Below are 12,866 nucleotides of genomic sequence, written 5' to 3' on the forward strand. Positions count from 1 at the left end.
AAGCGCAGCATCTAGCACTGCCCTCGCCCTGCCTCTGCCCCTGCCCCTGCCCCTGCCCCTGCTGCCGTCTCCTTCTCCCATTCCTCTTCATCTTTTTGTTGTGCATTAAATGTGCTTGGCATATAAAAATTTGTATGATATGATTTTTATAGACTTCAAATCGATTTTTTTACGATCATGCGCTGGTTTTTATGCGCGGCTGCTGCTGCTGCTGCTGCTTTATGTGACAGCTGACAGCGGGGAGGCCGCAGTCAGTGGGCCGCGGGGCGCGGGGGAGCTGCAATTATGTAATTAGGTGTTAAAGCAAACAATATGCGTGGAGATTCAAATATTTGTCAGCTGTGTGTGAGTGTGTGAACCGTTAGACGGGAACTGTTGGCCTTATCGCAGAGTTGGCATCGAGCTTGGCCAGGAGAGCGCCATATGTTGGCCCAAATAAAAGAAGAAGAAGCAGAGGCAGGCGAGCACAAAATAAGTTAAAGGCAAAGCCAATATCCGGCCCAAAGTCCGATCGCTGCTGTTGCTTCTGCTGCATGCCACCTGTTGCATGCTTTTCTATGCGCGAGCAGAATTTTTTATATATTTTTTTTCTTTTCAAAATTTAATGTCTTTATTTTTTGCGCATTTTTTAAAATTATTTTTGCGGCAGGGTTGAGCCCGAAGCGTCATCGCTGCTGATTAATAAAGCGAGTCGGCGGCAACAGCTGCTGTGGCAGCAACTGCCGCAGCAGCAGCAACAGCCTGGCCAATTTGTGTGCTCACATTGAGAGAGAGAGAGTTAACAATATTTTGTGTTTTTTTGTTCATTTTCGTTTTATTTATTATTTAACTAGAGCTTACTCACTATGGACTAACAGTTAGATGGATATTTACAGGTGTGCCCCGCCCTACTCATGCCCACGCAGGCGCTCACGCCTTGTGGAGCGCATTGGCAAAGGGCGCCGCAGTATCCGTGTGCAGCCGATGGAAGTGGCAGGCGGTGCGACAGCCTCGACTGCAGAAGATGCGATCCGCGCACATGGATCTGGCCAGGCTCCATTCGGCGACGACCAGGACGCGGCAGTAGTCGTGGCACATGTAGCAATCCGGCCGAGCGTGGCACAGTGAAGGCGACGCGTCCGTTAGATGATAGCAACGCTGCCTGCACTGCCAGATCCGCAGCTGTTGGGCCAGCGGCAATGGGTCCGCAGAGGCGACCAGCACGAGCGGCACGAGTATCGCTATGGTGCAGACAATTGTTGAGCTTGGGAGCGTGTACGAGGATGAAGACGACATGGCTTGACTGGCTGACGTTGCCTTGGCTTCTAGATGTGTTTGGCCAGCGGTCGGTTGGTTTTATATGTCTGTGGTGTAAGCCGTAAGATGTTCATTCAACAATTGGGTGGAAAGTCCCAAGATGCAACACTACCTGATTGTATGGCTGCTACCTGTGCATCCGAGCAGGTAATTGACAACACATGTGCGCAATGACGCCGGGACGCCGCCACACTGAGCCAAATTTTATGAATGGCCCACAGCGTTGGAAATCCCTTGGAATTTCAGCTCATTGAATCGACTACGAAATTTATGGCTCGCTTTCCTGTGACCTGGTGCCGACCGGCTGCCTGGCCACACATTTGGTGACAATTTTTATTGTTGCGTAATATACATTCAACAAAACGGTTAATCCTTTGTTTCTGTGACCAGGATCATAAAAGTGGTGTACGTGCCGTCATCTGTGGTTCGTTGTGAGGCTTAAGCATAATAAGGAGCTGTAGATGACGCCACCGTTAAACAATGTTTACATGGCCAGCAAAGGCTGCTTTACAGCAGATGGCGCCAGATATTCACCAAAGTTGAAAGCAGTAGTAGAGTGTAGATGGCGCCATGTTTATGATTTTCGTTGCATACTCTTAAGGGAGTTTGAATATCAAAGCTGTCGTTCTTTTTTAATAGGTGGCGCTATAAACTTCAGTTTATGCTATTAACCTATACATTTTATGTTTTTCATAGTTGTGTGGTGCTTGTCTTAATATATTTAAAAAAATATCTTGGTTAAAATCTTTTTGAAGTTATTACAGTTTCATTCTTAGAGAGATTTCTTACACATGACTCTCAAATGTTCGAAGACCAATTACAAATATGCTCTGCATATAGGTCGGTTTTTTCCCCAGCCACTCAATAGCTTCGCTGATCTTGTCTAATCCATGTAAAAAAGTGAATACACAATCGAAATTTGTCTAACTTTGGTTATATTTTTATTCATTAACTTAACTTGTTCTGTATTTCACTTCGTCCTTTTATACTTTCTCTTTATATAATTTTAATTTTAGTTTTACAATCGTCTGCTTTTACCGCTGCTGCAGCAACAGTTGCGTTTTCTTTCACATCAGTTTGTTTAAACATAGCTTGAGAAATTATTTATATATTATATGTGTATTATTTATGTATATATGTATATATGTATATATATAAATATATATACGCACTCACATATACAATTGTGTTTATGAGTGTAATATATTTTAAACATGTAGCATAATTTATGTATCATAGCATAAAAAAAATTTGCGCAAAAAAAAAATGTAAACAAAAATGTTTCTTATGACAATAAAAAAACACGACGGCAACGGCGGCTCAACTTGCGTTTGTGTGTGTGTGTTGGGACTGTAGCTACTCTACATGCAACCATCCACCACGCACCACCCACTTGCCGCTGCTGTCGCCCCTGCTTCCGCCCGCTCCTCCGCTCCAAACGTTCGTTCACTGTGGCTTCTGGTTCTTTGGTGCTTACTGCTGTTGCTGCTGCTGCTGCTGCTGCTGTTGTTGCTGCTGCTGCTGCTGCTGCGTCTCGTAGCGCTGGCGCAGCGCTGTCAGCGCACTCAGCAGCCGACTGTTGGCGGCATCGAGCGCCGCTATCTGCTGTCCCTGCTCCTCGATGACGCGCTGCTTGTGCGACAGGGCGAGCGACATCTTCAGCTGCTCGCGCCGCAACTCCTCCTCCATGGTGATAAGCCTGCAAAGGGTTTGCCTAATATTAGTTGGCTGGCTGGTGCGAGCGAGCTGGTAAACACACTCACCTGTCAATAATGCTGCGCATGGTCGACTCCGACTGCAGGCTCAGATTGCTGACGCCGTTGCCCCCACTTCCGCCTCCTGCTCCTCCTGGTCGCTGCAGGGCGAACAGCTCATCGCTGGAGTCCCGCAGCTCCGCCTCGTCGCGGTCCAGAGTGTGACGCAGCGTGTCCAGTGTCTCCTGCAGCAGCTGGATCTCGCCGTTCTGATCGTAGCCCCTGCTCAAGCCCGAGGAATCCGACACCGACACCGAGACCGAGACGCCAGCGCCGCCGCCAAGCCCGCTGTTGGCGTTGCTGCGCAGCTGGCGACGTCGTTTTCCCTCCTGCAGCTGTGCGCAGTGACCTGTGAAAGCGATTCGAGGCAATTGTAGTCTTAGCATGTTCATGGCAAACCTACCAGGCACTTTGCAACGATCTTTAAATTGCTGCTGCATCGAAAGAGCTTTGACTGCCTAATAACAAATTTAATCGAATTCCATTTGCATTGCAGGATTTGCAATGCACTGCATCTGGCTTGACATCCCAACCCTAAAATGTGCCTCATCTTGCTTGTAAATATTACAATGAACATTATCTACTATCGCAATATCATATCAATATATCGTATCTTTCTAGTAAACAGCTTCCCCAGAATTATCACAATAATTTACCACGCTTCTTAGCTTCCTTGTAAAAATTGACATGAGTTTAGTTGGCACTACACTTAGGCCGTCTGGCAAATAGATTCTATTTGTTGCGATCTTATGCACTCTCCTTGTCAACTGCCCTTCCTCTCAAAAGAGTTTATCCTAACGTTAAGGCAGCCAGCTGCTGACTGCTTCTCCCTGAACTTACCCTCCGTATCGGTGCTGCTGTCGGAGAGCGTTCGCGCCGAGTCGAGACTGAGTCGGCGCTGAGCCACCGCCGTGCTGGATGTCGCCGTGCTGCTGGCTCCGCCGCCGCTGCTGGCGTATTGCTTGTGATCCTGCTGCAACTGCTGCTGCTGCTGCTGCTGCTGGTGGGGATGGTGATGGTAATGCTGCTGCAGCTGTTGCTGTTGTTGCTGCTGCTGCTGCTGCTGTTGCTGGTGCGTGGACATGGCATAAGTTACGGGCATGCCGGAGGCGCTGCCGTAGACGTCCTCGCGCTTGAGCGGCCCGTTAAGACGGCCGTAGGCGTGGGTCGGCTTGCTCGAGTTGGAGTTGGAGGAGCTGCTGCCGCCGCTGAGCGAGCGCTGCGCTTCCAACTTGTTGACGACATTGGCGCCGGCAGCCGCTGCCGCCGCATAGCTGTAGTGATTGTCCGTCGACAGCTGCTCGTCCGAGGAGCTGGGCGTCAAGGTGGCCGCGTCCAAGGTGCCGCCGCTGTTCAAGTAGGCAGCCCGTGCCGCCACCAGGCCGGCTCCCATTAGCTTCACACGGCCGCCAAACGGCGTCGTCTGCTGCTGCTGCTGCTGCTGTGGCGTGGGCGGGCCACGATTCGAGGCAGTGGGCACGCTGCTCTGCAGCTGATACGAGGGATTCTTGAAGGCCAGCGGAGCGCCGAGCTTATGCGCCGATTGCGGCTGGGGCTGCGACTGCTGCAACTGGCCCTCAACCGGACTGGAGGACTGTGCGGGGGAGGGATTCGTGGAGATGCTCTGATAGCCGGAGCTGCAGTGGCTGCTCTTCGCCGACAGCTGCTGCTTGTTGTGGGCGTGGCCGTGGCCATGGCCATGGCCGTGGGCGTGGGCGTGACTGCCGCTCGGCTGTGGCTCCACGATCACGTCCTGCTCCTCGGCGTACTTGAACAGATCGTCGAGATCCTCCAGATTCTTGGGCATATTCGAGTTGGCGTTGAGCGGCGCACGCGCGTAATTGTGAGGGGCCGAGTGGTCGGGTATGCCCAGATTCAGGTTCAAGTTGTGACGATTGATGCGCGTGCCACGCGGAGCCGCTCCCGCTGCCGCTGCCGCGCCCGCCTTCAGCAGCGGCGTTGGCGACTTGCGCACAAAAGCGCTGCTCGTGTCGAGGCCAGAGATTTGGATAAACTCGCCGTGCATGTCGTCGTAGCTGCCGCTCTGGTTGCTGTTGCTGCCGTTGCCGCCGCCATTGTTGTTGTTGTTGTTGTTGCGGGGCAAGGTACGCGCCCGGGAGCTGCCACCCGTGGAGCTGTCGTAGTCAGCGTTGCCATTGCCGTTGCCGTTGCCGTTGCCACTGCCACTGCCATTGCTGTTGCCATTGTGGTTGACCACATACTGATAGGTCTGGCCAAGTCGCTCCATGCGCTCCAAGCGCTCCATGGTGCTGGCGGCGCTCGTCTGCGGCGCCGGCGGGCAGTGCTGGTTGAGATGCTGGGCGGGATGCTGCTGATGCTGATGCTGATGCGGATGCAGCAGATTGCTGCTGCTGCCATTCAACGAGGAAGACGCCATCGAGCTCTGCGACTGGGCGTGCTGCAGCACCGGACTGCTCATGTAGCCAGCACCACCCGCACCACCTCCAGCGCCAGCTGTGCCAGCGATCGAGCTCTGCGAGTTGGATAGCAGCTGATGCGAGTGTTGCTGCTCCAATTGCTGCTGCTGCTGCTGCTGCAGACGCACGTTCACCGTGGGATCATTGTAGCGGAATATGTTCTTCTCCAATGCGCTAGGCGTCAGCACACCTCGCATAATGCCACGCTCTGCAGGCAGCGGCTTGCTGACCACCGCATGCTGTGGCTGAGCTAGTTGCTGCTGCTGCTGCTGCTGCTGCATCTGCTGCTGCTGCTGCTGCTGCTGCAGCGAGCTGCTGGAGCTGCTGGGCACCATGCCAGAGCCAGCAGCTGCATCCGGCTGACGATTCTCTTGGTTCTCACTGGCAATGCTGTGCGTGGACATGACCGTGGGCAGGTAGCCGGAGGCTAGGGCATGTCCCGCCGATAGCTCCTTGGCGCGGCTAATGTCGTCGAGTATGTGCTGCAGCGGGTCGAGCTCGTGCTGGCGCGCCTCCGGCAGCTTGGCCAGGCTCTCGCTGAGCAGGCTGTGCAGGATGGACAGCTGCTTGCCCTGATCTATGTAGCCCGCCCAGTCCAGGATGGAGTTGGGCGTGGCGTGGTCGGGCCGCGTCGAGATGTACTCCAAGAACTGCTGCATGCGCGCAGCCTCCTGCTCCAGGAAATCGTTGAGGAACTCCATGAAGTTCTCCTTGCCCTGGAAGCGCGTGAAGTTCGCCAGCGTCTGCAGCGTCTTGGCCACCAGCGTCAAGTTGCGTGTGGCACGCGCCGACGGCAGCTCGCTGGTAATGTTGAACAGCGAGGGCGACAGGATCGCCGGGCAGAGGAAGCGCAAGAATATGCTGGCCGAGATCAGGTTGTCAGCCATGTCCAGGCGGCCCAGCTGCTGCAAGCGCTCCCGGAACGTGGCGAAGCAGGCGCGCAGCTGCGGCGGAAAATGCTTGTGCGATTCGTAAATGCATTGCCAGGCACTGCGCACGGCGGTGCGCAACGCCGTCTGCTGGCGCTGCAGCGAGCCAGCCGAGGAGCCGCTCGTCTTGGTGGGATCCACCTCGCAGTCGCGGTCGGACTGGATGAGCTCGTTGATGGGCGCCGAGAGCGTGTCCTGCAGATACTGCTCGCCGGTCAGCTTCAGAAACGCCTCCATGCTCTTGGTGGCCAGCGAGTTGCCGCGGAAGGTCAGACGCTGATCGCCCACGCGCAGCAGATCGAGGGCCACGACGTCGGTGAGGAAGGCGCCGGCCAAGCCCTGCGCATGCATCAGCAGCACCAGCGCCTGGCCAATGTCCTCCTTGGCCTTGACCCCAATCACTGGCTCCAGTGTCTCGCAGACGCGCTTGTAGTTCTCCTTGAGGTAGGCCAGGAAGTTGCCATAGACATTGATGGGCAGGATGTCGGTGCTCTGGAAGCGGCACTTGATCCGCAGCGTCGGCTGCAGCTCCCTCTCCTTGTCCTTGCCCATGCCGCTGCGGCCGAGGCTGTCGCCGGCCTTGTCGCTCAGTATGGGGTACCAGTCCTCGCAGATGAGCCGCGATGTTACCTCGTGGACGGGTATCTTAACTGACCCCACGAACTGGTACTTGTCGCGCTTCTTCTTCTTGTCGACCTCGCGAAATACATTGACCGTAATCACGTTGATCTCGGGTATGTCCGGGAAGTCGAAGTACTCGCCCCAGAATAGCAGATCCGTTTGCAGCTTAACGCTCGTCCGGCCGTACAGCGTCTTGTCGAGCTGCAGCTCGCAAAAGTATTTCTTTTTCGCTGGCAAATTCTTTGCCTCGTAGACCCACAACTTGAGCGAGTTGTCCGTGCGGCGTGTGTGCTCCGCGTTCGGTGCGATCGACTTGCGCAGCGAGTAGATCCACAGGTCTCGCTCCTGCCGCGAGCCGCACGAATAGTAACGCTCGCCACGCGGTCCGCCGCGCACCTGGAAGCAGTGCCGCCGGCCCAGCACCGACTGATGCACGGGCGCCACGCCCACAGCGCCGCTGCATGACAAATCTGTAGCGAGAAGAACAAATTAACGACTGAGCTTAACGAACAAGGCGAAAGTCTAGAGCTTAACAAGTCTACTTGGAGTAAACCTAACCAGAACTTAAGTGAGTCTGGCGAGTAACGAGTCAGTTTGACTAGAAACGAACAAGCTTTAAGAGTAACGAGTTGACTTGAGTAACGAGTAACTTTCGAAAAGTAACGAGTAGATTTATTGAATACAGCAAAGCGAGTTGAGAACGAGAATGTATAACGATCGAGTAACGAGTGTTAAACTTACTCGTTACTCGATCGATATACTTTCTCGTAGCGAGTAAGGCAATGTATGCAAAAAGTGTCGTAAATTGACAAGTAACGATTACGTTTGAGGTGTAACGAGTGTTAGCCTTTTCGAGTACCAACCGAGTCGAGACACTGTAAATGGACGAGAAATTTTAGAAGTAACGAGTAAGTTTTTTAGGTCAATTGAGTTAGTTAACGAGTCAGTCTATCAAGTAACGAGTACGATCTTCGAATAGCGAGTAGGTCTTCGGAGCAACTAGTAAGTTGAAGAGGTGTTCGCACTTAGCGAGTGAGTTGAACAAGTAACGAGTAAGTAGATCTAACGAGTGAAGACCTCGAAGGGCATGCGTGAGGAGAGAAGTTAGCCAAATAGCAAAGATCACGAATAACAATGCAGCACTCGCCGGCTTAAAATTTAGTTGCAGCGAGCAACGAGTCTCTAGATATTGCCAATGGAACACTTACCAATGGTGGACATGACTGCATGACTGGAGAGCAGGCTCTCGTGAGAGCGCGAGCCGCGCAGGCCACCCGATCCGCGCTTGGTGCGCTCCAATTTGGTGACTGACTTTGTGCGCTTGAGAGGATTCGATCTGTAAATGGGGAGAGCAGCGACGTTATTATTGGCTATTCATTGGCTCAAGTGCCACGCACAAACCTCTTCGAGAAGAAATTGGTAAAGCGCGAGGCGGCATTATGCTCCGGCTGATGCTGTTTGCTGCCCAAAATGGGCGTTGTGGGCGCCGAGCCGCGTCGACAGGCCTTCTCATATGAAGTATCTGCAAGTGGATCAAGCGGATAAAAATAGGTTCGATTAGTTTAGTGATTCATATTCAATAATCGATAGTTATCGATCGATCCAAAATATATGATAAGCTTAAATTGAAAACTGATAACAAATTCGAGAATAACGAGTTTAGTCCATGTCCCGATTTCTCTTAAAACTTGAATACACAACACCGATAAATGTCGATAGCTGTAAATTAATCGATTAGCTGGACGTTGCTGAAGGCATTTCCAAAATAAATCTTAGTCTTGAATATTGTTTAATTGATGGCAAGTTTACACGATTTTCGCCGGTTGCACGTGTATACTTAGGCATTTCAATGCATAAATTGCAATTTAATGCAGCTTTTGTATTTCTGACTTTCATTGTTTAAGAATTAATAATGTTTTTATGTTATTTTAATAATTCCCGATTAACTCATCGGTATTTAAAATATTATATAAAAACTTGTTCATAAACCAGTCTCCTGAGTCGTGCAATTCATTTTGCTGACATGTTTCAAGATGACGTTTCTATTGTTGTCGCATTTAGCAGCTCGAAGATCCGTTAGTCGGGTGTTGCGGCTATTTGGGATACTTATCCTAATCCTGGGCATTGTCTGCTGGAATTTTGCTTGAGGTTTTATCTTTAATTTTTGTATTTTTTCTTTCAATTGCGCAGAGACAAAGGAGAGACAACGGCCGTGTAGAACGAGCCCGCATAACGTGCAACCGGTTTAGCTTGGATGCCACACACTCCACGCACTCACACACACACGAAGCTGAGGAAAAGGTGGCCCAAGTGGCAGCTGCTGCACATCACCTGCCCCGGTTGGCAGTTAGCTGCTGCTGCTGCTGCTGCTGCCAGCCCGCCACGCCCACAGCAAGAGGCTGCAGGTACTGAATACCCAATGATTCATGATTCATCAAACTGCCCCGAAAAAAAGGTAAACGAGGCTGCTGCAAAACTGGTTTCCGTTGATCTTCTTTACTTATTATTCTGCTTCTTATTCTTCTCGTTCTGGTTCAGCGTCTAGTTCTGCTGCTTCCTCTTCTTCAGTGCGTATCCGCCCTCACAAAAGAACCTCTAGAGTTTTGAAGACATGGGAACGACCTTGTCAGCCCACCCAGCAAGCGAAGCTTTCGACCCTTTTTCATTTCTGTTTTGCTTTTGTTTTGCTTTTGTTTTGTTTTGTTTTTGCTTTTGTTTGTGACTCACCAAGCCAAAGCAAACATAATAATTTTTGTGCTCTGACCCCGCACTGCTCCTCTCCCCCTCTGCGTCTCAGCGAGCTCCTTCAGCTGTGATTTATTCATTTTTGATGAGCTTCGCCTTTTGGGGGCAACTCTTCCGCAACGTTGATTCATTTCCAGTTGCCCAGAGATGCAAACACAGCGATTTGTCATCAAAAGAAAAGAACCCCTAAGCAACCGCAATTGGCATGCCAGCACGACTACCAAATACCCTGCATCGTTACAACTCTGGCTCCTTCTTCACTCCTACGATCTCTCAGCTGATTATAATGGCATTAAAAATACTAAAGATACTGACTATATCTCCCTTAGTGCCTGAGCTCAATCAAGACAAACATTTCGAGCTGCAACGACTCTTCGCAATCTTATGCAGGGTATAGCCTTTACAGCTTTGAAATTGTGTCATATTCAGATTGTTTCTATTTATAAAAGAATTTCTATGGGCGATCAAAACCCGTTGAAACATTTCCCACTCTTGGCCAGCCCCAAATAGGCGCCGCCCACCATCGGATGACACAAAGGCCACACAAAGAAGAGGAAGCAGCTCAAGAAGATATAGCCCCAGTTACAAAAATGGTGCAGATTATGATTATGATTTGAATAACGCACCCAACGCCCACATCTACACGCCCACCACACAAAAACACGACCCAATGGCCAATGCCCATGTAAAGAGGCGGCGCACCCAACAAAAGCGCACAAATGGTTATGTTTACAAGGCAGCGAGAGCGAGAGAGGGAGATGGAACGATGGGAATGAAGCAGAGCCACTTAATGAATAGCTGAAGTGAATAGCTGTGATTATGATTGTAATAGATCAGCTAGAAGCCATAACTACAGAGGAAGTAGCTGTACTCGGCTCTGGCGTTATCTCATTATTATCAGTAATATATGGCCAAGATGCATATGATGTCATATGACACGGCCAAGAATGGCATTTCAATATAGCCGAACTTATAGCAAATCAAGCATATCTAGGAGCTCTTCCCAAGCAAAAGCTCTATTAATATAGAGCAACCGCCAGACCAGAGAATGTTTCCTTAAGATTAATTAGACAAGCTGAAAGAACTCTATTCTTGTTCTTTCTTCTTTTAACTTTTGTGAACCTCTCTCAGCATTGGTTTAAACTCTCCACGCTTCCGCTGGTCATAATCTATTTAAGTTACGTGCTCTCAACTTTCTTTGTAGATTTTTCAATAAACATTTTCACGACTTTACTCGTTTGTTCTCTGAGTTTTTCTAATCTTTAGTTCAGTTCTTTTTTAATGTTTTATCTGCATCTTCAATTAATTTCTATGAGTTAAGGTTTGTATGTTTATAGATCGTATCTCAGCACACTTGACATTTCACATATTTCAATTGGAATTTATGACAGTTCGTCTATCCATATATATATATATATATATATATATATATTAATATAAAGTAGTTTAAAGCGCTTCAGATTGTCTTATCAGCAGGGATGACGGATCAGATATGCTGCTCAAGTAAAATGGGTTCAATAAACACATTTTCAATAAATATTGAAGATCTTGAAAGGGTGTTATCATCCCAAATGAAATATGTGCATATGGACTAAGGCACCCAACTACAAGTGTAAAGCTAGTGTAAACAAAACATTATTAATCATTTTTCTACGCAGATAGGGAATATTTTATACTTCCAAAACATAGACGACTGATAAAGCATATCGCAGATCGAACTGTTTGCTTAGGAAATCGCTTGAGCAAGTCTTGTCGCCTGTTCATTTAACTATCATTGTTGTTGTTGTTGTTGTTGTTGTTGTTGTCTGTGGACATATAATATTTGCCAATTCTATTTTAGAGATCGCAATCACAGCCGCATATGGCAAAGGCCAGGGCCTATTACAGCGCAGCGACAATTTTGGTCAAAAGCTGAAGATGAGCCAAGTTTTGAGGAGGCAGCGACCTCCACAGAGATCTCTGATCTGAATATACGAGCATTACGTATTTCGTATTTCGTATTTCGAATTTCGACTGCTTTTGGTGATTTCATCGTCGACATTTTGGTATGCGTTCCAAAACGGATTTCAATTCGTGTAGGGCCACTGACCAATGGGGGGTTAGGGGGCAGTGAAAGCTATCAAAGTAGAAAACAACAACAACAACTCCAGCAGCTGCAGAAACAACAGCCATACAAGTTGAGTTTGATGGCAACGCATGGGAAATGGATTGGAAATCGAAAACGTAGACGAATCTATATATATATATATATATATATATATGTAGAGAGATAGAGATTGGTTTTGCCTCGCCGATAAGGTCAACTCAATTAACGGCGCGTTAAACAAATGTATTTTCTCGGATCTCACACGATCCGTCAACTTGAGCTGATAAATGGTTGAAAGCGTAGAAAAGATACACTACACAGAGGTATGGGTAGCACAAGCGCAGGAGATGGGTAATCGCAAGTGCGAGAGCGAGAGCGAGAGCGAGAGCGTTGCCTAGCGAAGATCCAAAAAATGTCCACACCGGCTGTACGCGTCGGCAGATGCGTTTGCGATCCAGGCCGATAAGCAGAATGTGAAAACAGTCGGGGGCCAATCAATAAATATGAAAAGTGCATACACACATACACGAACTAAGGCCACATGCATGACTCTCTTCAATATGCACATGTGTGTGTCAGTGTGTGCGTGTTTTTGACTTTGCATTTCAAAACACATTTCCAGCAAATGTTTGCTTATGTGTCTTTCTATCAGAGTTTTCTGTCTATGTGTGTGTGTGTGACTTTATCGAGAATCGCTCAGCTGAGTCGTTGTTACAAAACCGTTTTCTCGTCTTATCAAATTTCAAATAAAGTGCAACAACGCTTGACTGCTGTGCATATCCCTCACTCTCTGGCTCTGGCTCTCGCTCTCTTTTTCTCTCTATCTGTTTCGTTCTGTGTCAGTCAGTCGATCTGCTCCTTGCTCTGGCACTCTTGCACTCTTGCACTCTGGCAGCCTGTCTCTCTGCTCTCTCAACAAGAACTGCTAAACATGCACAAAAATGCCAACAACAATTTAGACTTTAAATAAAGCGGCTCGTTTGTTTGCCGTTTACTG

The 12,866-nt window shown here is 49.2% G+C and overlaps 1 protein-coding gene across 12 annotated transcripts in view; it reads right to left on the reverse strand.

Moving 5' to 3' along the window:
* Positions 1-2,586: 2,586 nt before the first annotated feature.
* LOC111602433 (probable Ras GTPase-activating protein) overlaps positions 2,587-12,866 on the reverse strand; it is a 58,513-nt gene continuing 48,233 nt past the window's right edge. For 6 of the 12 annotated variants that reach the window (XM_023319490.2, XM_023319488.2, XM_023319489.2 and 3 more), the window contains 5 exons: positions 8,440-8,560; positions 8,247-8,374; positions 3,891-7,508; positions 3,060-3,399; positions 2,587-2,995 (listed from right to left, as the gene is read on the reverse strand). In XM_023319490.2, coding sequence (XP_023175258.2) covers positions 2,770-2,995; positions 3,060-3,399; positions 3,891-7,508; positions 8,247-8,374; positions 8,440-8,560 — 4,433 coding nt within the window. In that variant the 3' untranslated portion in view covers positions 2,587-2,769. Of the gene's footprint in view, positions 3,011-3,059; positions 3,400-3,890; positions 7,509-8,246; positions 8,375-8,439; positions 8,561-12,866 lie in introns of all 12 variants that reach the window. The other 6 variants (XM_023319484.2, XM_023319482.2, XM_023319483.2 and 3 more) reach the window with 1 other exon arrangement.

The sequence above is a fragment of the Drosophila hydei genome, unplaced genomic scaffold (assembly GCF_003285905.1).
Source record: "Drosophila hydei strain 15085-1641.00,03,60 unplaced genomic scaffold, DhydRS2 tig00000333-arrow-arrow-pilon, whole genome shotgun sequence".
Classification (NCBI taxonomy): domain Eukaryota; kingdom Metazoa; phylum Arthropoda; class Insecta; order Diptera; family Drosophilidae; genus Drosophila; species Drosophila hydei.